This window comes from Tenrec ecaudatus, chromosome 6 (genome assembly GCF_050624435.1).
Source record: "Tenrec ecaudatus isolate mTenEca1 chromosome 6, mTenEca1.hap1, whole genome shotgun sequence".
NCBI classification, from domain to species: Eukaryota; Metazoa; Chordata; class Mammalia; order Afrosoricida; family Tenrecidae; genus Tenrec; species Tenrec ecaudatus.
Genome location: NC_134535.1, coordinates 11,181,311 through 11,206,148, shown reverse-complemented (window position 1 = coordinate 11,206,148; position 24,838 = coordinate 11,181,311). Strand labels below are relative to the sequence as shown.

At 53.4% G+C, this 24,838-nt stretch overlaps 1 protein-coding gene across 1 annotated transcript; it reads right to left on the bottom strand.

The window, feature by feature from the left end:
- Positions 1 to 1,347: 1,347 nt before the first annotated feature.
- On the bottom strand, positions 1,348 to 24,356 carry L3MBTL2 (L3MBTL histone methyl-lysine binding protein 2). The gene is made up of 17 exons (XM_075553628.1): positions 24,254 to 24,356; positions 22,456 to 22,693; positions 21,736 to 21,869; positions 17,260 to 17,383; positions 16,097 to 16,176; positions 13,666 to 13,783; positions 13,210 to 13,344; positions 12,895 to 12,983; positions 4,699 to 4,930; positions 4,379 to 4,455; positions 4,187 to 4,291; positions 3,734 to 3,881; positions 3,546 to 3,628; positions 3,185 to 3,419; positions 2,785 to 2,850; positions 2,179 to 2,301; positions 1,348 to 1,889 (listed from the first exon to the last, which is right to left on the bottom strand). The coding sequence occupies exons 1-17, from the start codon at positions 24,275 to 24,277 to the stop codon at positions 1,777 to 1,779; spliced, it is 2,124 nt and encodes a 707-aa protein (XP_075409743.1). The 5' UTR covers positions 24,278 to 24,356; the 3' UTR covers positions 1,348 to 1,776.
- Between the last annotated feature and the right edge of the window lie 482 nt (positions 24,357 to 24,838).

Sequence of the window (24,838 nt, the reverse complement as noted above, 5' to 3'; positions counted from 1 at the left end):
GTCTTGAGGGAAACATCCTGAGGGCAGTGCTTGCCATAGCAGTGACAAGCTGACGTCTGGGCCCTGCACACTCATTCATTCTAGCCACCAGAGGCAATTTAGTATCAGGCCTGTGTGTAGGGACAGAGTCCCAGGCCTGGGGGAAGGGAATGGAGCTGAAGCCCTGGCCTCATGGGGCCTTCATTCTTGCTGCACACCTCTCGTATTCTGTCCAATCTTCCAACCACGTAATGGAGTGGTACACCAGAGACCACCGCTGCAGGTGCAGAATGAGGATGGGTCTGTCTCCTACAAGTTAGGAGGGCCCAGGCAGCCAGTCCAGGTTTCAGTGCAGCAAACACATGCTCCTGCCCAGCCGTCCTTACCATGTGGCTCTGGAGTCCCAGGCAGGAGCCTATGGCTAGGAGGGCATAGGGAACATGATCTAGAAGCCCTTCTGTCAGGGCCACAGGGGCCTCTGGGAAGATGAGTAAAACCAAGGCTCTCTGAGCAGCCCTTCTCCTTCCCAAGGTCCCACCTCCACAAAAGTTCTGGTCCATATGTTACTGCCTGGGCTGCAGAGTAGGATGTGTGTGTTCATGACATGATAGGAGAAGGGGCACAGGCCTGGCCACTGTCACCTAGGGTCACTTTGGAGCTCTGCCATCAGGCTTAGCTTCTGCACCATGTGGGACCCCCACGAGCTTTTGGCAAAAGAGAGAATCCCTTCTCTCTGGGCAGAGGAGGTTGGGAAGGCTGTTTGCCCTGGGGGTGGAGGGAGCCAGTGCAGGGCAGGGCGGCTCCTGCCCAAGCAACCAGGAGAGGAAGGGCAAGAGGGCCACTGCTGACCCGAGGCTCCAGGAAGAGGGGTTACTGACAGACTGGGAGATGCGACGGTAACTGGAATCTTGGGTAAAACTAGGTAAGCGTCTAGAATGTGGTTTCAGGGACTATCAGGGAGAATCGAGTTCTATGCAGGACTCAGGAAAGACAACGAGGGGAAAGGAGTGTCAAGGGTCGCCTGGCATCCCTTCCCGCCTCCACTGACAGTGCTGGCCCCTCCCTTACTTCAGGAGTCTCCGGCAGAGCTGCCATTAGCCCCATCCCTAGGGGAGAAGACACAAGGAAAGAGGGCGGTTCTGGAGCCATGTCCCAGGGCAGAGGAGGCTCCATGCTGGTGGCTCAGCCTGGATGAGGCCATGTCCCCGACCGCCGCAAGCTGCTGACCTAAGAGCCCTCCCCACCTCCACCTTCCCTGGTCAAGCCCAGCCTTCCCTGCCCATCCCTTCTAGGGCACAGGCGTCCATGCTCAGGCTGCTTGAGAAAACCAGTCAAGACCACCTCACAAGCCACTGACCCTTTGTGTTTCAGCTGCCTGGGGAGCCAGGGCCCCTGCATGAGGTGCACCTGTCCCACCCATCAGGCCGGGCAGCCTCGGCCTTTATTTACAGACACAGTACACTGTCGGTCCCTGGTCCTGCCTTCCCGTGTGGCTGGGTGTGCTGTGACTAGACAGCCACCAGGGCCTGGGTGGTGCTGGAGTGGCTGCAAAGGAAGCACACATGGGGTGACTGACCCCGTCAAGTTCCCTGATCTCTAGTTCCTCAGACATGAGTGGGGGCCTCAGGAAGAGGCGAAGGGGGTGGAGGGAGAAGATTCATGAAGGGAACCCAGGCTGGTCCTTTAGGGCCTGGCCTGGCCCCCCAGATTCTGGGTGAACTTCTATGAAAAGGCTCAGTCTCTAAATTCCAAGGGGCAGGGGAAGGGGGTGGCCCCAGGGATGTCCTGGTGGGACGGTCAGTCGCCTGCCTCCTGCTTGACATCCTGGATGGGGACAGGCAGCTCGGGACTCGAGGCCTGGTCAGGCGTGGCCACGTCCAGGGCTCCCTCCTTCACCCACACAGTGGAGACTCCAAAAGAAGGGTGGCAGGGAGGGGGTGCGGGGGTGAGGTGTTGTCTTAGGGAGGGGGCAGCAGCAGAGCAGGCCAGCCAGTCTGCCACCACTCGGCTGAGCACCAGTGTCGGGGCCTGGGAGACAGAGCAGAGTGGGGGGAAAGGGCCCAGGAGCCCGGGGGTGGGTGGGGGAGACGGGCTGCTGGGGCCCAGGAAAGCTTCTTCAAACGCTGTCTCTCCGCTCCTGTGCCAGGTGAGGGCGGATGGAAGGCGGCTCTGAGCGCGGACAGGCCGAGCTCTGCTCACCAGGCTCGGGCTCGGGCTCGGGCTCGGCGAAGCTCTTCCCTGATGCCTGCAGGTCGTCCTCCAGCAGGGGCTTCTTGGAGGCCTGCCTCAGGGGCCTGGGCTTGGCGGGTGGTATTCTCTTCCCTTTGAATAAAGACGGGGTCATGTCCAGCATGGGGCGTACATGTGTGTGGGTGTAGGCATGGACACAGCCCACTGCTAGTGCACACACAGAACCAGAGTCCCCAGGGGCACACATACCACCCCCACCTAGCCTGCACGTCTGCCTCCTGCAGGACCACACCCCACCGCACTTGCTCAGCCCTGGACCTCCTCCTCCTCCCTGCCTCGTGGGTCTGAGCACACATCACCACAAGCCGGCCGCCCTGGCAGACAGACACGCCCCACACTGCACCCAGCCTACCGCCCTGCTCGTCCTATCTCCCGTCCAGCCAGACCCCGTTGAATGAGCTAGGTCACCAAAGGCACAGGTGACCCGCAGGAGCGGAATCGAGGACAGATCCGAAGTGAGCTACTGCGGTGAGATGGGTGGGGAGGTAGGGGAGGGGACAGTCCTGGGGGCAGCACCCCACCCCGGCCTGACTGCTGCTCTGAGACAACACTCACTTTTCTTTCCAAACTGTTTCTTTTTCTTCTTCGTGGTCTCTTTGGCCTTCAGAGGGGTGGCTGGCTCTGAGGAGCACAAGAACCCAGAGGAGTTATGGGATGTCACGTGTCCTGTGCTCTCCCCCTCCCCCATGACCCAGGACTCCCCAGGAAGGGACTGAGACTGGCGGGGTGGGGTGGGGGGCCAAAGACAGCATGGCTCTAGGAGGGATGCCTGTGGGGTTTCCTGGGGGGGGTTGTTCCCCGCGTGCACAAGGACAGACAAGGACAAGGACTCCAGGTGTTCTATAGGGCGGAACCTGGGCACGGTGAGGCACAGTCCCGATGCAGGGGGTTGGCGGGAGGGAGGAAAGGAAGGCAAGTCGCGAGCCCCCAGGGTGGGAGTGGTGAGCGCGCAGACCTGTGGCCACAGGCGGCTGGAGCTGGTAGCCGGTGAGCTCACACCAGCCCACGGGGTAGATGTCTGGGGACTCGCAGTCCACCCACTGGTCATACTCGTCGTCCCAGCCGTCAAAGTGGATACTGAGGAGCCGCTGCACCACCTGCTTCACGGTGGCCACACAGATGAGCCGGGGCTCCATCAGGTCCACGGCCTCCAGCTTCATGCCCACCTTGAAGCCATGGTTGGGACAGTCCTGCGGGGAGGAGGCAGTTGCTGAGGACCTGCTGACGAGGGCTTGAGAAAGGACCCCACACACCTCTCCCCTGGGCCCCAGGGCCAGATTCTTGGGATAAGGGTCGCTGCCCCGCAGGGCCCTCACCATGTTGAAGAGTCTCGGGGGGGCCGCTTTGGCCTTGGTCTTCTCCAGGTAGGCCTCCCAGCTGAAGGTCTGTGCCTCATACCCTGGGGAGCAGGTTCCAAGGCTGAGCGAGGGGAGGGCAGGGTGGGCAACTCCGCATCCCCGCTCCCAGCCCCTCTGGAGTTGGCACCCCAGCCCTCTAGTCGCACCTTTGGGGAGTGTGAGCTCAATGTTGTTCATCTGGCAGAAGTTGGTGGGGAAGATGGCGTGCGAGGAGGCATGATAGCAGAACCAGTCGGAGCCATCCGTGGAAGGGCCCCCGTCCACACAGATCATCAGGTAGCCATCCAGGAGAACCTGTAGGGGCAGAGAGGCGCTGCATCCCCGGCCCCAGGCTGGGGTGGGAGCCAGAAGGCACCACCATCTGCACAGAGCTTCCCCAGAGCAGCAGAGAGCAAGGCTGAGCAGAGGGACATGGCCTCCTCGCTCCGGAGGGTTGAGGGGGCTCGAGCTCTCAGGCTGTGGTGATCCCACAGTAGAGCTGGCTCTCAGCCACTGGGGCTCGTGGCCAGGCCGGCACACTAGCAGGAAGGTCCCAGGAGTGGGCCAGCCAGTGTCCTGAGTAAGGTTCAGAAGGACACCCTCCTGGTGGCCGGGCTCACCTTGCAGATGGTCGCCACGCAGATGTTGCCAAGATTCAGAGGGTCAATGGCCTCCAGCTTCATTCCCTCCTCAAACCAGCCACCTTTCGTGTAGACGGCTCGGACCTACAGGGAGCGGAAGCAGGTTGCTGGGTGGCGGAGGGCACCAGGGGGAAGGGCCCAGGGCCCAGGGAAGGAGAGGGTAGGGCGCACCTTCTTGAAGAGATAAGGGACAGCGTCACAGTAGATCTTCCGGAAGGTGGGGTGGTGGGCCATGTCGCTGCGCCTCTCTAGCGGGGTGATGGGGGTGGAGGAGAGACGGAGGTGAGGGGGACCAGCAGGGCCTTCTCCACGACTGCCCGGGAAGTGTGCGGGTGACTCCTACCCTGTCCCAGGGGCAGCCACGGAGGGGTGCGGGCACAGCAGTCCTTGAGACCTGTAGGCTTCCCACAGATCAGGAGCCTTCTGTTTTTAAGTGTGACCTCAGCTTCCCTGGGCGTAGCCCATCCTCCTGATCCTGGGGCCCCGCTTACCTGACATCTTGATGCTGTGGCCGACCCGCCGTGACCAGCCCACGGGGTGGATCAGGGGGCTCCACATGTGGCACCAGAAGTCGTCATCGTTGTCCCCATCCTCATAGAGGAGTCGCAGGCGGCCCCCGATGACCGTGTCCACCACGGCCATGCGAGTACGTGACACCTGGGCTTTGTCCACCACCTCCAGCCGCATGCCCAGGCGGAAGGGGTACTTCATGCTCTCCGCCATCTGAGAAGACACAAGCACATGCTGTTGTGGCCTGGGGAACCCTGGGGAGCCTAGGGGACTGGGCTACCAGCCCCATTCCCAGGACGACATCAAGGGCAAATGGCAGGGCTGACAGTGTGGGCACCACTGCCCAGCACCAAATACCAGAGTTGACCTGATGGGACTCAGCCCATTTCAGATGAAGGCTACGGAGGGGCTGGCCTGAGGCTATGCGACCTGATCGGAGTCATGGACACATGGCCAGGGTTCAGCCTCGAGGGGTGTGGGCTACTGCCTCTGCTCCTGCTGACGCCCCCTCTCCCTTGACCTCTGCTGAGGCACAAAGAAAAAGCATGTCTGTCTGCACAATTCCACTTCTGCCCTGAACAATCATGGCTCGGGCCTGCTGTCACAGCACCTGAGAGCAACCCAGTCAAGGGTCAGGGAGGAAAGTGGGCTGGGAGCTCTTCTGGCCCCAGGGCAATGCTGACTGGGAAGGCCAAGGAATGTGGTGACCTACTGTTCAGGCCTCACCACACCATGAGGGGAGCCCCAAGTGGCCACAGCAGAAAAAGCAGCTCTCAAACCCGCAGGAGCAGCCCCTTGGAGCAATGGGAAGAGCTCTGTTGCCAGGTGACCATCAAAGCACGCCAGCGGACGGTTTCTTCCACGTGAGCCCAGCTCCTGCTCTTCAGGCCCTGACAGTGCCCACTGCAGTCTGCCTCGTCTTAGATGAGGGCAGCGAGACAGCGCTCCACCAAGTCTGTCCAGTGTGCCCGGCCTGCCGAGAAGCAGCTTCCAAGTCTTTTGAAGCAAGAATGTGGGGAATATGAAGACAATGTATGATGTCTGTAGTGACAGATGTGGTACCCAGTAGGTCCACCCAAAACCACACCAAACTCACTACCATCGAGTTGATGCTGACTCTCAGGGACCCAGGGCGGATCTGCTCCTGTGGGTTTCTGAGATGGTAACTCTATAGGAGTAGAAAGCCCCATCTTTCTTCCGTGGAGTAGCTGGTGGCTTCCAACTGCTGACCTTGTGGCTAGCAGTCCAACTCATAACCACTGCGCCACCAGAACTCCTCCCAGTAGGTCCAGAAAGGAGAAAACTCATCTCTCCTTTTGGAGAAGCTGCCACGGTTCCCAAAGGGGACATCCTTTCTCCCAGTGCCCAGTGGGTTACAGAACCTGTTTCCACTCCATCCTCCTTCTCCACTGGTGGCTTCCACATTACTCTGTCTAATGGAGCCCCAGCCCCATGGTGCTCTCTCAGTGCCCGTGTGGGTGGCAGCCCACGGTGACTGAGCCACAGGCTAGGAGCTCCCAGGGGTGATGCAGCCCGGGCTTGGCACACAGACAATGGGGAAGAGACAAGCCGTCCCTGCCTTTCGGGTCCCTTTGAACCTCTACCACGTTCATGAACGCCTGCTTCCATTACAGAATGATGTTTTTCAAGAAAACAAAGGGCCCCCCCGATGACTCAAGGCACAACCACGGTTCAGAACAAGGCTGTTTTGCCAATTATCCTCTTATAATTATAAGTATCTCCTTCCTCTGCCCAGCAGAGATTCCTGGATGGCAGGCTCTGTGTTCTTTCCCGTGCCCCCCAGTCCCATAGAACAACTAGTGTACCAGCAGAGGAAGGTGAGTCAGGAAGAGGAGCCGGGAAGGGACAACTGCTTCCTTTGCCCCCGAGAGCAGAGCAGACGGTGCCCGGCGCCCATTACTGAGCGTTTTCATAAAAGATGCTACCTGAGAATTCTGAACCCAAAGGGGGGGAGATATAGGGCAAAATCTCAAAGTCTCATGGAATCTAGGCTTTCCAGAGCCACGAGGGTAGGCGAGCCCCTGAAACTATTGCCTTGAGCTCATCTTTAAACTTTTAACCAAAAATACCCCTTAACACCATACAATTCACATACACCAATTCACATACACTTCTTGACACCATACGATGTCTGTGCTCCAGCTAAAGGTCTTCTTTGAAGACCCTCCCACAGGGGCTCAACCAGTAACTGGAAAGATTAGATAGTAAACTCAGGTGTTAATGTGGGGGGCGGAGACAACAGCAAAAAAGGAGGGTATGGATGGACCTACAAAGAATGCTCTTAATGTCACCGTCACCGAATTGTACATGCAGAAATGGCTGACTGGTGCATGTTGTTATGTGTATTAGCTCTCTGCGGACCTGGCTGCTGAGATCACGGCTGTCCTGGAGGTGCTCTGGTCAATTTAAGGATCCCTGTTGACATTGTATTTACACGTTGGGCTGTGATCTGCAAGGTCAGCAGTTCAAAACCACCATCCATTCCTTGGAAGAAGATTGAGGCTTTCTACTCCTGTAAAGAGTTACAGACCTCAGACCCTCCCCGTTCCCCCTCCACATCCCACTTCCTCCCAGAAGAATGCACTTCAGAGGACAGCACTGAAGCTGCAGCTCAGGAAGAGGGGTACTTCTGATCAGGAGCAAAGGAAGAGGGAAGGAGAGAGGGTAGAACACATCCTGGCCCACCAAGCCCAGAGGAATATATCCTGGCTCAGAGCAGCCAATGCATGGAGGACCATAGGGCTGGCCTCTCCATGAGACATGATCTCCCTCACTGACCCACAGTGCACAGGAGACATGGTGCAGGAATTTGTGCCTGATCTGACCCTACCACACTAAGGGTATACAGCAGAGCAGCAAGGGGAGCAAAGCAACAAAGTTCCCGAAGAATGCCATGAACAGACTCTGGGGGTCAGGGTATAGCACCCCGTCAGACTCAATTGGAAAACAATCATAAAGGTCAACAGACAGACCTGGAAATATATATTTTTAAATTTTATTTTTGACCCGGAACTATTTAAAGGCTCTTTTTTTTTTTTGCTGTTGGTTTTGTTGTTGTTTTCTTTTGTTGTTATGTTTTGCTTTGCTTTGTTTTTGTTCTCATTATTGTCTCTGCATGTCTATCTAGATAAGCTAGGCAGGATAAACAATCCAGAGAAAAAAATGGGACCCATGGTTCCGGAGTGCGGGGGACATGGGAGAGGGGGAAGTGGGAGAAAGAAAGGGGGGTGTCAACAAACCCAGGGACAAGGGAAAATCAAGTGATCTAAAAATCTATGGCGAGGAGGGCATAGGATGCCTGAGGGGGCTTGATCAAGGGCAATGTAGCAGAGAGGAATTACCAAAACCCGAATGAAGGCCGAACATGATAGTGGGACAAGAGCAAAGTAAAATAGAAGAAAGAACTAGGAGGCAAAGGAAATGTATAGAAGTCTAAATACAGGCATGTATATAGGTATATAAATACATTTATATATAATGATAGGGAAATAGATCTATGTACTTACATCTATTTTTTAAATATTAAGGCAGCAGACAGCTATCGGGCCCCCACTCAAGTACTCCCACAATGCAAGAACACTTTGTTCTAATAACCTAGCATTCTGTGATGCTCTCTCTCCCTGACACGATAGCTGAAGACAAAATGGGTGCCTAAGCAAATGTGGTAAAGAGAGCTGATGGTGCCCAGCTATCAAAAGATATATTGTCAGGGGTCTTAGCGGTTTGAAGATAAACAAGCAGCCATCTAGCTGAGAAGTAACAAAGTTCACCAGTCTGTGTGATCATGAGGTGTCGATGGGACCAGGTATCAGGCATCAAAGACCCAGAACAAAAAATCTTATTGATGTGAATGAGCGGGAATGCAGAGTGGAGACCCAAAGCTCATCTGTAGACAAGTAGACATCCCCTTTCAGAGGGGTCACAGGAAGAGATGAGCCAGTCAGGGTGCTGTATAGCACTGATGAGACATACAACTTTTCTCTAGTTCTTTAATGCTTCCTCCCCGCGCCCCCCCCACTATCATGACCCCAATTCTACCTTACAAATACAGCTAGACCAGGACATGTACACAGGTACAGATAAGAGCTCACAACACAGGAAATCCAGGACATATAAAATCCTCAGGACCAACAATGAGAGTAGCGATACCAGGAGGAGAAGGGGAAGGTGGGGGGAGAAAGGGGGAACTGATCACAATGATCTACATATAACCCCCTCCCAGGAGGACAGACAACAGAAAAGTGAAGGGAGACAATGGTCAGTGTAAAACATGAAAAAAACAATAATTTATAAATTATCAAGGGTTCATGAGGGAGGGAGGATGGGGGAGGGAGGGAAAAAATGAGTAGCTGATACCAAGGCCTCAAGTAGAAGGAAAATGTTTTGAAAAAGATGATGGCAACATATGGACGAATGTGCTTGACACAATGGATACATGTACGGGTTGTGATAAGAGCTGTAGGGTCCCCAATAGAATGATTAAAAAAAGAGAAAAGTATTATACAATCAGTGCTTAACCAAATCCACTGAATGAACACACAGCGAGGTGCTGCCATGAGCAAAGTCTGGGGTCGGAGAGAATTCCCGGTGGACTGCAACATGATCCACGTGGCTGGAAGGGGGGCCTGCAAGAGGCTGGAGCAGCAGATGGCAACTACATGGTGGCAGAGTTGGAGGCATCTTGGGATGTGTGAAGGTGCTGAAGATTGTCCCAAAGGGAGTCTTGGGGCAGGGGTGGGGGATATTCCAAATGAATGGCAGGAAGAATGGGTTAAAGTAGCAGAGAGAAATGAATCAAGACACAGAATTTCCATCTTTCACACATACACACACACACACACACACAAAATCAAAGTCAAATGGATCACAGAGCGAAGTGTAAGATACACAACACTGCAAGTTCCAGAAGACAGGAGCACAGAGGGGAAGCCAGGTGGCCTTGGGTTGGCGATGGCTCTTTTGGGCACAAAGCCCCAGAGCACGCTCCAGAAAAGAAGCGATGGATGAATGCGACTTCCCTAAAAGCGGAAACTTCTGTTTAGAGAATAACGCTAAGAAAATGAGAAGACAATACAGGGGAGAAATATACGCAAAGTACACATCAGCTGAAAAGGATTTGTAGTTAAGTAACACCAAGAATATGGAAAACCCAAAAAGGCAGATCAACTAAAAGGTGGACAAAGGATCTGAATAGAAACCTCACCAAAGACACATACAACCCAAACCAAACATGACAAACTGCTCAGCTTTGCACATCGTTAGCAAACTGCCAGTCGAAACAAGAATGAGAACTCACTACCTTTACTAGAATGGCTACAGTCCACAACCACTACCACCCAAAGCTGGCAAGGATGTGGGCAAGGGGCACTCTCCCTAACGACCGAGGGGAATGCACACTGAGAGCCTAGGGAGACAAGGCTGGCAGTTTCCTACCTGCCACCCCTGGCTGGGGCTAGATGTTTACCGTATATACTCGTGTAGTTTTCCAGCACATTTTTAATGCAGCTTTTGTGGTAAAATTAGGTGCCTTGGGTGGTGATATTTGGGTCAGCTAATACGTGAGTATACTCGGTACTAAGTGAGAAGCAGAGGCCACATAAAAAGCTAAGACCCCTGATGCATTGTAGAGTGGCCTTACTTACAACTGCTAAAAAACTGGGAGCAACCAGAGGCCCCTCAATCGATGGAAGGGTAAACAAAGCTCAGTGAAGTGTAAACCCACTGGCCTGGAGTTGGTCCCAAGGCTGAGCTACTCCACAGGCAGAGAACTGGTGGAGTTCAACTCCTCACCTTGGAGTTAATTGGCAGCCCAATGAGCAACCCACTGCCCCCGAACAGGTTCTTCCTCAGGCAGCGCAAACTCGCCCTGTCGAGTTTCAATCTTTCCATGAGCTGGCTGGTGGGTATGAATCTCTTGGTCAGTAAGAAAGCAACAGCTGCCTGCAGCGCATGCTGCAGCACGACTCAGCCATCAAGATAACAAGCTATCAAACCCCCCAAAGGCACGGAAGAACCCGGACTGCTAAGTGGAGGGGGCCACCTGTAAAATGAGACATGTTATATAACTCTAGTAGCAGTCATGATGTATGCCTGGCTTCATGTCAACAATACAGTTTATGAAAGAATGGCATATGCTTTGGCCATTGTACAAACACCCAATCACAGTTAGCAGACAGATGGGCCTCCATTGTGGCCAGCTACATTCACTGATTTCCCACGTCTATGTCGACAACCCTGTGTTTCACTTCTAATCTGACATTTCTCCTTGGCTTCTTGCTGTGCTATTATCACTAGCACTGACCTTGCTGCACTGGGGGGGGGGGCAGCATGATGCACTGCGCAGTGATGCTTTCTAAGGAAAATTAAACATACGTTTATTATAACACCCAGGAGATGCCCAGTAACAAGAGTGGTGCTACTGTCTATGAACTAAAGCATACAGTGGTAACCTTTTAGACAGAAAGCAAAATACAGTATGTATGTGTGTGTGTGTGTGTGTGTATATGCCAGAACCATAGGCATTTGATGCCCAAGAGTCTGCATGATAGGCTATAGATCTTCTGCACAGGCCACCTCCAGCAGCGGCACAATGGCTTTGCAGTCAAGAGGCTCAAGAAGCTCACTGTGCGCGCAGCTAGTTCGTTCCCTAGCTGCCTGTTAGGGCCACTACAGCCTGGTTGTCTGATCAGGATATTTGACTTCTATCATCTTAGGAGATATGGGTGCTATGTGGTCGGATGTTGTGGTGTCTGACTGGCTATGCCATGCTGGAGAAAACAGAACTATACAGAAGGCAAACATCAGTGGCTATCAGGAGAACCCGGGGAGGGGGGGGGGCACAAAGCATTTTTAGGGCGGCGGGCAGGAGGCACCATTCTGTTGGCTACTGTAATGTTGGACGCGCTGCGGTTGTAACGATTCCCAATCACACTGACGCTGTTGGACAGGGCAGAGCTGCTCGCTCCGGTTTCACCGTAACGGAGGCAGCTAGGGGCATCTTTCTCTCAGGGCATGGCTGGTGGGTTCGACCGGTGACCTTGTGGTGAGATGGTTGACAATGACTGCAACAAAGGAAGTGAGGAAAGGTGTGGCACAGGGCTGCATCCTCGCCATACTTATTCAATCAGAGCGCTCAGTAGACCGTCAGAAAAGCTAGCTTCGAGGAGGGAGAACGGGCATCAGGATTGGAGGAAGGCTCATTATTAACACGCTGAGATATGAAGATGGCACAAAGTGAGGAGGACTGGAGGCACTTGCTGATGAAGATCAAGGAGTGCAGCCTTCAGTGTGGGTTACAACTCAATGCAAAGATGACCATCCTCACAACCAGACCAAGAGATAAGATCACGATAATCAGACAAAAAAGTTGACGTTATCAAGACTTTTGTCTTGTTGGGCCCCAAAATCAACACTTACGGGCGCAGCAGTCAGTAAATGACGGGCTGCAGTGGGTCGGTCTGCTGCACAGACCTCTGTGAGGTGCTGCAAAGCAAGGGTGCTGTTTTGAGGGGTAAGGTGAACCTGAGCCAGCCATGGTGTTTGCAGTCACAGTTATTCCACATTGCATGTGGAAGGTGAACACTGACTAACAAATTAAAATGAAACCAGAAGAATGACTGCTTTTGAGTTGTGGTGCTGGTGAAGAGTCCTGAAAGTCCCATGGACTTTCAGAAGATCAGACACATCTGTCTGGGAAGAAGTACAGCCAGAATGCTCCTTACGAGACAAGGATGGCCAACTTTTTGTCTCACTAGTTGGACATGTCGTCACAGGGACTGGCGGACATCATGCTTGGTAAGGTGGAGGGGCCGTGAACAAAGACCCCTTTTCAACCCAAGATGGTTAGACACAGGGGCTGCAACAATGGGCTCCAACCTAAGACCAATCGTGAGGAGGGTGCAGGACCGGGTAGGGTTACGTTCCCTTGTGCACACTCACAGCACCTAACAACACCAGCAAGCGATGCAGAGCCAGAAGGGGCGCTCAGGACAGGCATCCTGCATCATTTCCGTGAAAGTCACAACTACAGAGAAGCATGGCTCTGTCATCATCGTCAACACTGTCTGAGAAAGAGTCTGTTTCAAAAAGGTAAGAAGGAAAGAGTCGAGGGATGATGGGAAGGAGCATGTTAGCCTCGCCTATGCTCACTGCCAGACCTTAATATGGAAATCCACGGGGAGGGTCCTGGCGCCCACCAGCCGCTTCATGAGGTAGCCCTTCCAGTCGGTGAATTTGGCGTGAATGGCTGTGGAGACAAAAGCAGAACCCCGGTTGCAGTTGACAGGCCTCTCTGACCAGCTCACCTTGGTCCTACCCCAGGGCCTCTGGCAGGGAAAGGCAGGAGATCAGCAGGGTCCATCTGTTCTCCCATAAAGACAGAAGGCCCCGCCTCCTCTTACAAAGCACCGCCCTCCCGGCCCCCCCGCCCCGCACGCCCATGAAACATGGCAGGAGCTGTTCCCTGGACTCACTTCGTGGAGGCACCAGGATCTTGCTGTTGATGGCACACCAGCCGATGGGGTGGACGTCCACAGTTCCCAGGTTGCACCAGAAGTCATGGCTGGCGTCATTTTCAAAGCCTTCGTAGCGGAGCAACACCCGATAGCCTGAGAGGAAGGGGAGGTGGGATGACGAGGAGTGGCCTTCCCTCGCCTCCATGGCCTCCCCGCCACCCACAGGGCCCAGGCTCCACCGGTCACAGCCAGAACAAAGCCGCCCACTTATTCGGAAAGCATTGGGGCAAGAAGCAACGGTCACAGCCTCAGCGCCCCCAGTAAACCTGACAAACGAGGGCTTCCCAATGTGCCCGCCTGTGGCCCCTGCCGAGACAGATAAGATGGGAGAAAAGGGCCCACACTCCAGTTTGAGTTTTGTTCTAGGCCGATTGCTGCCCACCCGACTAGGGGAGCTCCTGCTGAGATGCCCACCTGCTGCCTGGATGACAGAGGCGATCCAGTACACCCGGCTGGGGAGCACTGCATCACTGTTGAGCACCTCCACCTTCATCCCCTTTATCACGTCCTCCCACTGGTCATAGAGCGGGACCTGAGGGTGAGAGGTACCTGGTGGGAGAGCTGCTGGGGCCGGCAGCTAAGACCGACCATCCGATTCAGGAGCCTTGGCTCCGTACACCTAGACACACCACCTTTCTAGGTCACCAGAGGTGCTGGCTAGGGACTGGGGTCAGGTGGCCTTGACTTCTGATATTTACAGGACCAACTCGGGGCTGTATGAACCTTGGTGAGGCTCAATCCCTTTGTTTCTTGGGCAATGAGAGTGGCCGATACTCCCTCTGCTTAGCCTGCACTGTCATCCGCACAACCACCACCTCCCTCTGCCCTCCCACTGCTGTGGCCAGCACTGTTACCCCTCGGAGAACTTGTGTCCATGCACTATGCCTGGCCCCCTCTTTCTCCATCTCTGTGAAAACTCCAACTACCAGTAGTAGGCTCATCTTTAGTGGCTGCCTCTGATATTTAATGCCCACCTTGCTGCAAAGAAGAAACCCTGGTGGCACTGTGAGCTAAGCACTGGGCTGTGAACCACAAGGTCAGCAATTCAAACCCACCAGCTGCTTTGAGGGATAAAGATGAGGCTGCCCATTACCATAAAAATTTACGTCTGGGAAACCCTAAGGTAAGGGCAATTCTACCCTGTCTTATAGGACTGCTATGAGCTGGGATTGATGGCATGGCTGTGGGTTAGGTTTTTTCGTTTTTTGGTTGCTGTCAGCATTACTTCGATGCTTCTTGGTGGAAGTGTATTAGAGCTTAGAATGCGGAGCACCACGCTTACAGAAGGCTCTGGTTTTAAGGTGGGAGCCCTAAATCCATATTTGAGTCTCCACATAAACTCAACCTTCAATAAGTTCTTTCTGACCACTGATGGGCAGTGTGGAAAGCGGAATCTGTACCAAAGTGGACTACTAAACTGTCGTAGCCACCTCAGAGAAGGGGAGCCCACCCTCAGGGACTTGGCTGGGTGTGCCCTTGATGGAACTTAGGGTATTAAGGTGAGTAGTCCAGACAGCCTGGGTTGAAAGGCCCTGAACCAATCTTGTAAGCATTTATAAACTCAAACCGTGTATGCATCAATCAGGGTCCCTTTCCCGATGCTGGAGTTCAGCCTGCCCCTCGAAAAACAGATCTGCCACCCAACATGCTTTGTGACAGTCTCCTTTGCTCCCCCAGAGCCCAGCTACGGGGCTGTGTTTCTATAAATCCTCGGACACCGTTAAGTCTTGCGCTGCTGGTCTCCCTAGTCCAGATGATTTGTCTTTATTCTGTTTAAGACTGATTGTGGGATAAAATGCTTAAAAAAATAAATAAAAGATTGGCTGTGGGAAGGGAGAGGGTAAAAAGAGGACGCAACAGAAAGTAAATGTCTAGAAAATGATGGCAACATATGTACAGATATTCTTGATACACTGGATCTATGAATTGTTGTAATAGTTGTAAGAGCTCATAATACAGTGATCTTTTAATAATTGTAAAAAGAATTGTAGACAGTGAGATATTGTAAATAAAGAATTGGACAAATTGGGGGGGGGGTGTTGAATGTGTCTTTATAAATTACATACAGGAGCCCTGGCGGCATAGTGGTTGAGAATTAGGTTGTAGCCACCTGTCAGGTCAGCAGCGGAAAGGGGCTTTCCCTTCCTCCAGTTAGAGTCTCAGTGACTCACCCAGGTAGTTACTCGGCCCATTAGGGTCAAGAATTACATCTGAATTTAGGATCTTTTTTCTTGCCCAGGGCAGAAGTCACCTTTTGTCTAGTTCAGCCCTGGCCTGAGCTAGTCAGGTAGCCCCGCCCACCCCTGGCTAGTCAGATAGCCCCCCCGCCCACCCCCCTGGTTGCAGAGGTTGGATCCACTTCCAGCCAAGCACGCCTGGCCTTGGCAAGCCAGGGGGAATGGATTCTCGGCGGAACACATTGGATCAAGTGCTAATAAGTGTGGTGCAGTGTACTCCCCCTGCAATCCCCTATGGAATTCAGGATCAAAGAAGGTTTCTTCATTAGCAACCCAAAGAAGAGGAATTGGAGGAGCCAAGTGAAGCGGCAGCCAGTGTCAGGTCGGGGCCAGTTCAGAAAGGAGGAGCCTCCCCGAGTTTGGAAAACTCGTTTGAAAGACAAAGCAAGAGTGCTACCCAGGACATCCTTACCTACAGACCCCAGGGCTCCAGCTGCCCAGGAAAAAGGCCTTCCCTTCCAGGCTAGCCAGGCGGGGCCTCCTCGCCCCTTGGTGTATCTCAAGGTGGGGGCCCAGGCGCCTGCCCAGTCCTGAGCCACCAGGAGGTGGGGTGAGGGCCAGACCCAGCAGCTCCCACCTCGTCCCACCCCTCGCCTCCCAGGACTCACGTGTTTGAAGCAGCTGACAGGAGCAGCCTTGTAACTGTGATCCTTCAGGAACTTTCCCCAGTCGAACCCCAGGACCAGTGCTGCAGAGCAGGGGGAGGGGAGGGGAGGGGAGGGGAGGGTTGCAGCAGCCTCCCTAGGAGCCAGACCCCTTCCCCACCCACTCACCAGCTCCTAAGCCTGTCCCACCTGCGGCCATGGGAACCAGAGGGCAGCCAACCAGCAGGCGACTTAGAGGGAGCGTGCAGGGGAAAGGCCTCACCCTTCTTCCCTCAGGGAGAGCGGGAAACTCAAAGCCCTTGGCCCTTTGGCCCCACCCCATCCGATGGGGGCGGGCTGGTGAGTTCCAGGCCCCCAGCCAGTGTGAGAGTGGCCGGCTCAGCCGACACTTGATTGGCTTAGAATCTGGGACACCTGCTCAGAGGAGGAACTCCTTTCCTATTCCCACCCCTCTCCCAACCACACGTGGGCTGCCCCTGCCCAGCAGCTGCCCCTGCTGGGAGCAGAGAGGAGCCAAAGAAGTCACTAGGCTTCTGAATCTCCAGGATAGCACACGCTGGCACAGTGGTTACACACCAATTGGGCTGCTAACTGCAAGAGCAACAGTTCAAAATCACCAGCAGCTCCATGGGAGAAAGGTGGGGTTTTCTACTCCGCAAAGTTACAGTCTTGGAAAGTTGCGGGGGCAGTTCTACCCTGTCCTATAGGGTCTCTATGAGTTGCCATCAACTCGATAGCAGTACGTTTGGTTTGGAAGGGGTTTTCTGGGGTCATTTCTCTAATACCCAGCAGGAGAAGCTGCTGTGATCCACACGAGGCAGGCTCAGGGAACTTTCTAGACTGGTGGTTCTCAGCCTGTGGGTTGTGACCCCTTTGGGGGTAGAACAGCCCTTTCAAAGGGTCATCTAATGTATCCTACATATCAGATATTTGCAATAGGATTCACAACAGTAGCAAAATTACAGTTAAGATGTAGCAACGAAAATAATGTTATGGTTGGGGGGGGGGGTCACCACACCATGGGCCACTGTATTAAAGGGTGGCGGCATTAGGAAGGTTGAGAACCACTGCTCTAGACCCTGTGCTGGTCTTGGTTTTCACCCCTCATACTCCGGTCCTGCCCACATCCCCTCCTCATCCCCCCCACCCCCAAGGCACCATCGTACCATCTTGCCCTGTCGGTGTCCCATCTGCCAGCTGGCCCGTCCCTTGGGAGTGGAGGAAGGCTCCAATCTTGGCTGACCAGGCAGCTTTGTGCAGGACTTTGGCCTTCTTGGTGGGTGGTTTTCCCTGGAGGGAAGGAGAGAGGCCTGGGGTTCAGGTGGTCAGGTTCACCTCCTAGTCCAGTTATTAGCCTCTCCAGGGTCTTCATTTGTAAAGCAGGCGATGGCAGCTGCAATGCTCAGCTCAGCAGGTGATGCTGCAATGGGCCTTGGGCCGGAGTTCCCTGGAGAAGGATGGGGAGAGGGGCGGCAGAGCAGAGCCCACCTGGTCTCTCAGAAACTTGAGGAATGGCTCAGGCATTTCCGTCCACCAGCGTGCCCACTCCAGGGCAGGAGTCAGTGAACTCCCTGAACTGGCCAAGGATGCTCTGAACTATGTTGGAAGGGGCGGACGGGAGTTTGCGGCATGCACCACATGCCCTGAAGGGTATATTCCAAAAGGAGTGGGCTACTAGCCTGGTCTATCTCCAAGACTGAAGTGCTGATCATAAAGAACAACTATTCTACTTCCTAGGTGGTTGCTGGGAGCCATCGAGTCTCACTCAGGACAGAGAACTGCCTGCAGGGAGGGTTGCTCTGGGTTGTCGTTTTACAGAAACAGAGGGCCAGCTCTTTTGTTCTGTGGAGTTACTTGGCGGCTATGCACTGCCAATGTTTCGTTAGCAGCCGGGCGCTTAGATTTGTCACTGTGTGTCCTGGAGTCCCTTACAATTCACATAGTCACTCTACAGGGCAGGGGAGAATTGCTCCATAGCGGCCTCTAGGCTGTCACTTTGAAAACACATAACATTTTATTGTGTTTTCAGTGAAGACTTACAAGCCAACAAAGTTTCCACTTAAGTTCTATACAACTTGTTTAGTGACGTTGCGGACTTTTTTTTTTTTAATTTAAAAGAAAGCAGGAAATACTAACTGAAAAAATCAGAATGGGCTAAAAGGGAAACAGATGATAAGACACTACATGTTAACCTAACTCGTAAGACTTGTGTGCAATGACTCCCTTTCTGATGTCACTGGTCTGACAGCATCCTCCCGTGGGGCCTCTGCTCATGGACTTGGGCACTGACGGTAGGAGCAGATCACCCAGTCTGCTCTCCTGCTGAGTCACTGAGAGGTTTGAACCATTCACCTTTCCGCGATCAGCCAAGTGCTTAACTGTCCCGCCACCAGCCAGAGATCCCACCACCAGAGACAGAAAGTAGAAATTTGGGCTTAAGTCCCAGGCTGGCTTGAGGTCAAATCCCGGCTGGAAAAATTGTGTCCCCTTGGAATTGCACCTTACCTGATCCCACCACACTGAGGCAAAGCACTGGGGGAGTGCAGCGGAACAGCAAGGGAATGGAGTGGCAAGGTCCCCAGGGAATGCTGAAAGTGGACTTTGGGGCCAGGGCGTGGTGCCCCAACACACTGGACTGGAAAACACTCCTAAGGGCCAACAAACGATCCATGAACTAACTACAAGCTTTTCTTTCTTGTTGTGTTTTGTTTTGTTCTTTGTCAGTGGTTTGTTGTTGTTGTCTTGTTGTCTGGTTGTATACTGTTGCTTTGTTTCCCTCTGTCTTGTTTTCGTGCATGTTATTGTCTCCACAGGTCTGTCTAAATAAGACAGGCTGGATGAACTATCTGGAGGAAAAACAACGGGACCAACAGTTCTGGGGGGACTTGGGACTGGGGGAAGTGGGGGGGGGGGTAAGGAAGTGATGTTAACAAACACAGGGACAAGGGTACAACATGGGACCCAAAATGGTAGTGAGGGGGGAGTGGCAGGCCTGGTAGGGAATGATCAAGGGTAAGGTTATATAAAGAAGAGGTATAGCTGTAGCCCAGGTGGGGACGGAGCATGGTAGTAGGGCAGGAGGAAAGTCAAGGGAGATGGAGGAAAGAGCTAGGAGTCAAAGGGCATTTATAGAGGTCTAGACAAAGACATGTACATGCAAATATATATATGAGGATGGGGAAATAGATCTATGTGCCTATATTTATAGGTTTAGTATTAAGGTGGCGGAAGGACCTTGGGCCTCTACTCAAGCACTCCCTCAATGCATGAATACTTTTTTTATTAAATTGGCACTCTAGGATGTTCACCCTCTAGGATGTTCACCCTCCCGACATAACTGCTGAAGCCAAAGCGGGTGAACAAGTAAATGTGGTGAATAAAGCTGATGGTGCCTGGCTATTAAAAGAGATAGTGTCTGGGGTCTTAAAGGCTTGAAGATAAACAAGCAGCCATCTAGCTGAGAAGCAACAAAGCCCACATGGAAGAACACACCAGCCTGTGTGATCGCGTGGTCCTGAAGGGATCAGTTATCAGGCATCAAAGAACAAAAAATCATATCATTGGCTGCACACCTCCACGATACGATCGCCGAGGACAAACGGGTGCATAAGCAAATGTGGCGAAGAAAGCTGATGGTGCCCGGCTATCGAAAGAGAGAGTGCCTGGGGTCTTAAAGGCTTGAAGGTGAACAAGCGGCCATCTAGCTCAGAAGCAATAAAGCACACATGGAAGAAGCACACCAGCCTGTGGGATCACGAGGTGCCAAAGGGATCAGGGAAAAGGTATCATGCAAAAAAAAAAATATATATATATATATATACCATAGTGAATGAAGGGGGAAGTGCAGAGTGGAGACTCAAAGCCCATTTGTCGGCCACTGGAGATCCCCTCACAGAGGGGTTTAGGAGAGGAGATGGGTCAGTCAGGGTGCGATGTAGTACCGATGAAGAACACAGCTTTCCCCCAGATCCTGGATGCTTCCTCCCCCCAACTACCATGATCCGAAATTCTACCTTGCAGGACTGGATAGGGCAGAGGTGGTACACTGGTGCACATGGGAGCTGGAGGCACCGGGAAACTGGGCTGGATGATACCTTCAGGATCAGGGGTGTAAGGGGCGATGCTGGGAGAGTGGAGGTTGAGTGGGTTGGAAAGGGGGAACTGATTATAAGGATCCACATGTGACCTCCTCCCTGGGAGATGGACGGCAGAGAAGGGGGGAAAGGAAGACTCCGGATAGGGCAAGATATGACAAAATAACAATCTATAAATTATCAAGGGCTCATGAGGGAGTTGGAGCGGGGAGGGAGGGGAAAAAAAAAGAGGACCTGATGCAAAGGGCTTAAGTGGAGAGCAAATGCTATGAGAATGATTGGGGCAGGGAATGTATGGATGTGCTTTATACAATTGATGTATGTATATGTATGGATTGTGATAAGAGTTGTATGAGCCCCTAATAAAATGTAATAAATAAATAAATAAAAAGTACTTTTAGATATTCATTTTAAAAAATTGTGTCCCCTTGAACAAGTGACTGCAGTTCTTGTGCCGTAACGATGGAATCTCTAGACTGAGTGCGAGTGCCAGACCCGCAGCCATTCTCATGACCACAGCTCTGAGGGCACCGTGGACTGCTGATGTTTTCCTGTCTTGACAAATGAAGACAAGAGTCTCCAAAAAGGTATAAATTGTAGAATGGAAAACTAATTTGCTCTGTAAACTTTTCAACCAAACCACAATAAAAAATAAAACGGAGGGATTGTTTCACAGAAGTGTTCTCCGAGGCGCGATAAAGTGTGTGAGCTGGCGCTCAGCAGCCTCCCTCTGGTGTCAGCCCTCCAGCTCCGGTACAGCACACCTCCCTGTCCCCAGGGAGCCCAAGGAGGCCAGGCCACCCTCCTTCCCCACTAAGGCAGCCACTCTGGGAGGGGCCACCCAAGCACCCATTCTTTAAATGCTCCACGTCATTCATGCCACTGTGCGGTCATGTCTGGGGCCCAGCATAGTGGATGTTCTCCAGGGTGGCTATGAAACAGCACAGGCTGAGCACTAGAGAAGTATCCCCCTGACCCCCACCGCAAGTCATTCTCCCTCAGGCAATGTGTAACTTTGAAAATATCGAGGATTGTACTAGATAGACATTTAGAACAATAGAAAATAGATTGAAAAAAATAAAATATGTGGATGCCAAAATGTATCTCTGACTCCTTTGAATATCTCAAAGTCCTATTCTTGTCAAAACTTCACGAAAGGATGACCCAGAATTCCCAGGTTGTGCCTATGACGATACAAAGCATCAATTTCCTACACCCAGAAGGTCGCAGAGACCCTGTGCCTGCCTCCAAAGCATGCTTCCTTCCTTTCAGAATGTTTGAGGTGTGGGACAATGAGGCCGATTTAAAATCTAGCGAATAGATCGTGGGGAAAGGGTTGGGTGGAGGCTGAAGCTCTGTGTTTAAATAAGTCTCTTCAATTAGTTTCTCTGCCTCTCAAGTTGGAGAGCCTAAGATCTTCATTTTCCAACCTCAGAGGAGCACAAATAAGGTCCCCAACCCCAGATGGCCCCTGCTGTTAGGAAGTGGGCTGCTCCTGTCTTGGTGCCCGGGCTACCCAGAAAAGTCCCCCACATGGCCGCCTCTCACCTGTAATCTTGCCAAGATACTGGCTTTCTTGGAGTTGGAGGAGTAGCTCCTGGAGCAGGAGACGCTGCAGAACCGCTTGGTCTTGGAGAAGAAGGCTTCTCTTGTGCCCACAATCCCACACATCTCACACACAGCTGGAATAGAAATTAGCACGTGACTCCCCAACAGGGTCTCCCCAAATCCCACAAGGCCCAGGGTCTTTCAAACCAGGGGCATCATACTAACCAGGTGAGCCCCAGCCCCTTATGCAACAGGTAGAACCAGAATCCCATGTGCCGCCAGTTCTCGGGTACACCTGTGAAACCTACTGTCCTGGAAACAAGCTGCTTGGCTCCTGAGCTGCGAGTGTCAACAGTAACCCACCCACACTGTTTCCCTTCCCTTCCCTTCCCCTCCATTCCAACCCACCCCTTGTTTCTGGACCATTCCCAGAATGCAATCAGCACTTTGGCTGCCCTTTCTTCCCAACACCCAGACTCAGCAGCCCCGAGGCTGCTCACACAAACTGACAGCTGCTACTTAGTGCATGCTGGGTATGGGACAAAGTCTGAAAACATTGCTTGAAATCCAGCGACAGCAGAGAGGTGGTTCTTGTGGCCACTCAAGGTGCTTGTCGCTCTCACAGCTCCTCAGACAGCCCATCCCTTGATATCAGATCAAACAGCCCTCAGCGTGTCTTCCTCCAGGGCCTCCTGGCTCCTCCCCATCTCGAGCGCACACCTGGTTCAGAACCGCTGCCATCCAAAGAACGGGGTGTCCCTGAGTTGAGCAGATGCAGGGGCGATGTGGGCAGCTCCCCAGCTTCCCGTGCCTCATTTTCTGCTTCGCTGGATTCCTCCAGGTAGGAGCTGCTCTCGCTGGCCACACTGCTGTTGTAAGCCCGGAAGCTGTCGTAGCCACCAAAGAGCTCCAAGTCATCTTCCTCCTCTTCCTCCATGGGTTCTGAGGAGGGGGTCTCCTGAGGCGGATGGCACAAAAAAGGGAGGAGGAATCATGATGGGCTCAAAGCGTGGGAAGAACGGCCCCTTCCCCAGGTCTGCTGAATTAATACTTTGTGGGTTACTGGAGGATCATGATTCCTGTCCATCTATTTCCCCACAACTCACGAACTTTCAAACAAACAAACAAATCGACTGCCTTTGGATCACTACCGACCCAGCGTGACACTACAGGACAGAGGCAAACTGCCTCATTGGGTTTCCAAGCCTGTGTACTTGATGGAAGCAGAGTGCCGCATCTTTGTCCCACTTTTACAAGGATGGAAAAATACATGCTAGGAATTCACCAGGTTCCTGTGTGGATGTACAAATGACGTCCGTCTAACCTGGTGTACATAGGAAACAACATTGCGAAAATTGGAAGACACCTCATTATCATGAGCTACAAGGTGTGGAAGAAACCCCATCTTCTTCTTCAGCACGTGTTCACTGAAAGAGCATCTCGAACACAGTTTACGTCAGGGAAACGCAATTCATCAGGGACCCAGATGGTCTCAACAAGGATTTGGGGGAGGCAATTGGCACACCGATAATAATGGCATCAAGCTAAGTACCACAGTTAAGGATTTAGCTCTGATTCTAACCAGCTCTGAATGCCTGGCCAAGCCACTTAATCTCCCTGGGTCTCAGTTTGCTCAAATGTATTTGTGATGTAAACAAAATCTTTAGATATATCTACCTGGCATCCAGTAGAAAAGGTACAGCAAAGCGAAGAGTTTAAGCCAAACGAAGAAGCCTTTGTTTAGAGAGCTGTTGTAAGGATGGGGTTATTCAGGGTAAAATTCCTCTCCAGTTCAGCACTCTGACAATGTAGTGTTTGGAGCGATTCCATTTTCTATTTGCAATGATAGGTCTAAATGTGGTAGAGAGAACACTGAATTCAATTGTGGGGTGCCCAGAAGCCAAATGATGAAAGAGTGGGTGGGTTGCAGGTTGGTCACAGGAGAGTGGGAAAGCCCGCAGGCGGGGTATGGAAGCCTGGCAGGTTCCGTGCACACTTCCTTCATTCACTTTCCAGGGGAAGCGGGTGGGTGGGTGCGGGCTCCGGGTGGGGCATTCCTGGGGTGTGGCAGCGCCTCTCCGAGCTTCAGATGCATTTAGTTTGGGAAAGAAATGATAAGATTGGACCGAATACGGGGAGCTAAGGCACGTGGCGAGTGATCATTAAACACTAACCTCCCTTCACGTCACACCAGGATGTGACAGGCCACGCGTTCTTAAAAGAACGTGACCACGAGACGAGGAAAGGAAGGAAGCCGGGGAGAGCTCAGATCCTGGAGCCGGAGGCTCTTCTCCGAGGCCAGCGGGGGCTGCTCCTTTCTCCAGCGTCGCCCGACGGGCAGGCCAGTCGTGGGGCATGAACAGCGAGACCCACCCCTCTTGCCCTGGCTGCCCTCCTTCCCGCTTCGCCGAGCGTCCCACCCGCCACTCTCAAGGCGCCTCGGAAAAGCCTAAAGGAGGGTCTCGGGCGAAGCGCTGGGGACTCCCGCGCCCCTCGCGTTCCGCCTTCCCCGGCTCACCTCGACGCCCCTGGGCTTCTCCATGGGACCCAACACAACTGCTCCAACCGTCACCGGGCGTGAGTGGCCATATTGCCCTCGCGGCTCGCCCCGAGCGCTCTCATTGGCCGCCTTCCTGAGCAGGGAGCCAATCACGCTGCAGGAAAGCGGAAGCGCCCGTCCCGCGGGCCCCGCGCCCTCCCACCCACCGCGGCCTGGAGCCGCGAGCGGTTGTGGGACTTGGAGTTCCCCGAGCGGTTGCGCGCGTGGCGGCGTTGCCATGGTGACGGGGAACTCCCTCGGCGTTGTCCTGGAGGGCCTGGGGGCGGGGACGTTTCTGGCCTCCCGTGAGCGTCTGTGTCCACCTCTCAACTATTTGCGCGCCTCCTGGGCGGCCCGGAGGCCGGGAAGAGAAGCGAGGCTTCCGCAAAGACCGGCTCGGAGAGCCGCGGGGGCGTTAGGAGTGGGATTCAACGCCCAGAGCCACGGGCTTGGCGTTAGTAGGCACCGTGCCAGGCACAGCCGGGAGCGCACAGTCCGGTTCGGAAACCGGCCTGCTTTCATGCACAGTGCCATAAATGCGCCCCGCGTTCAGAAGCCTGCAAC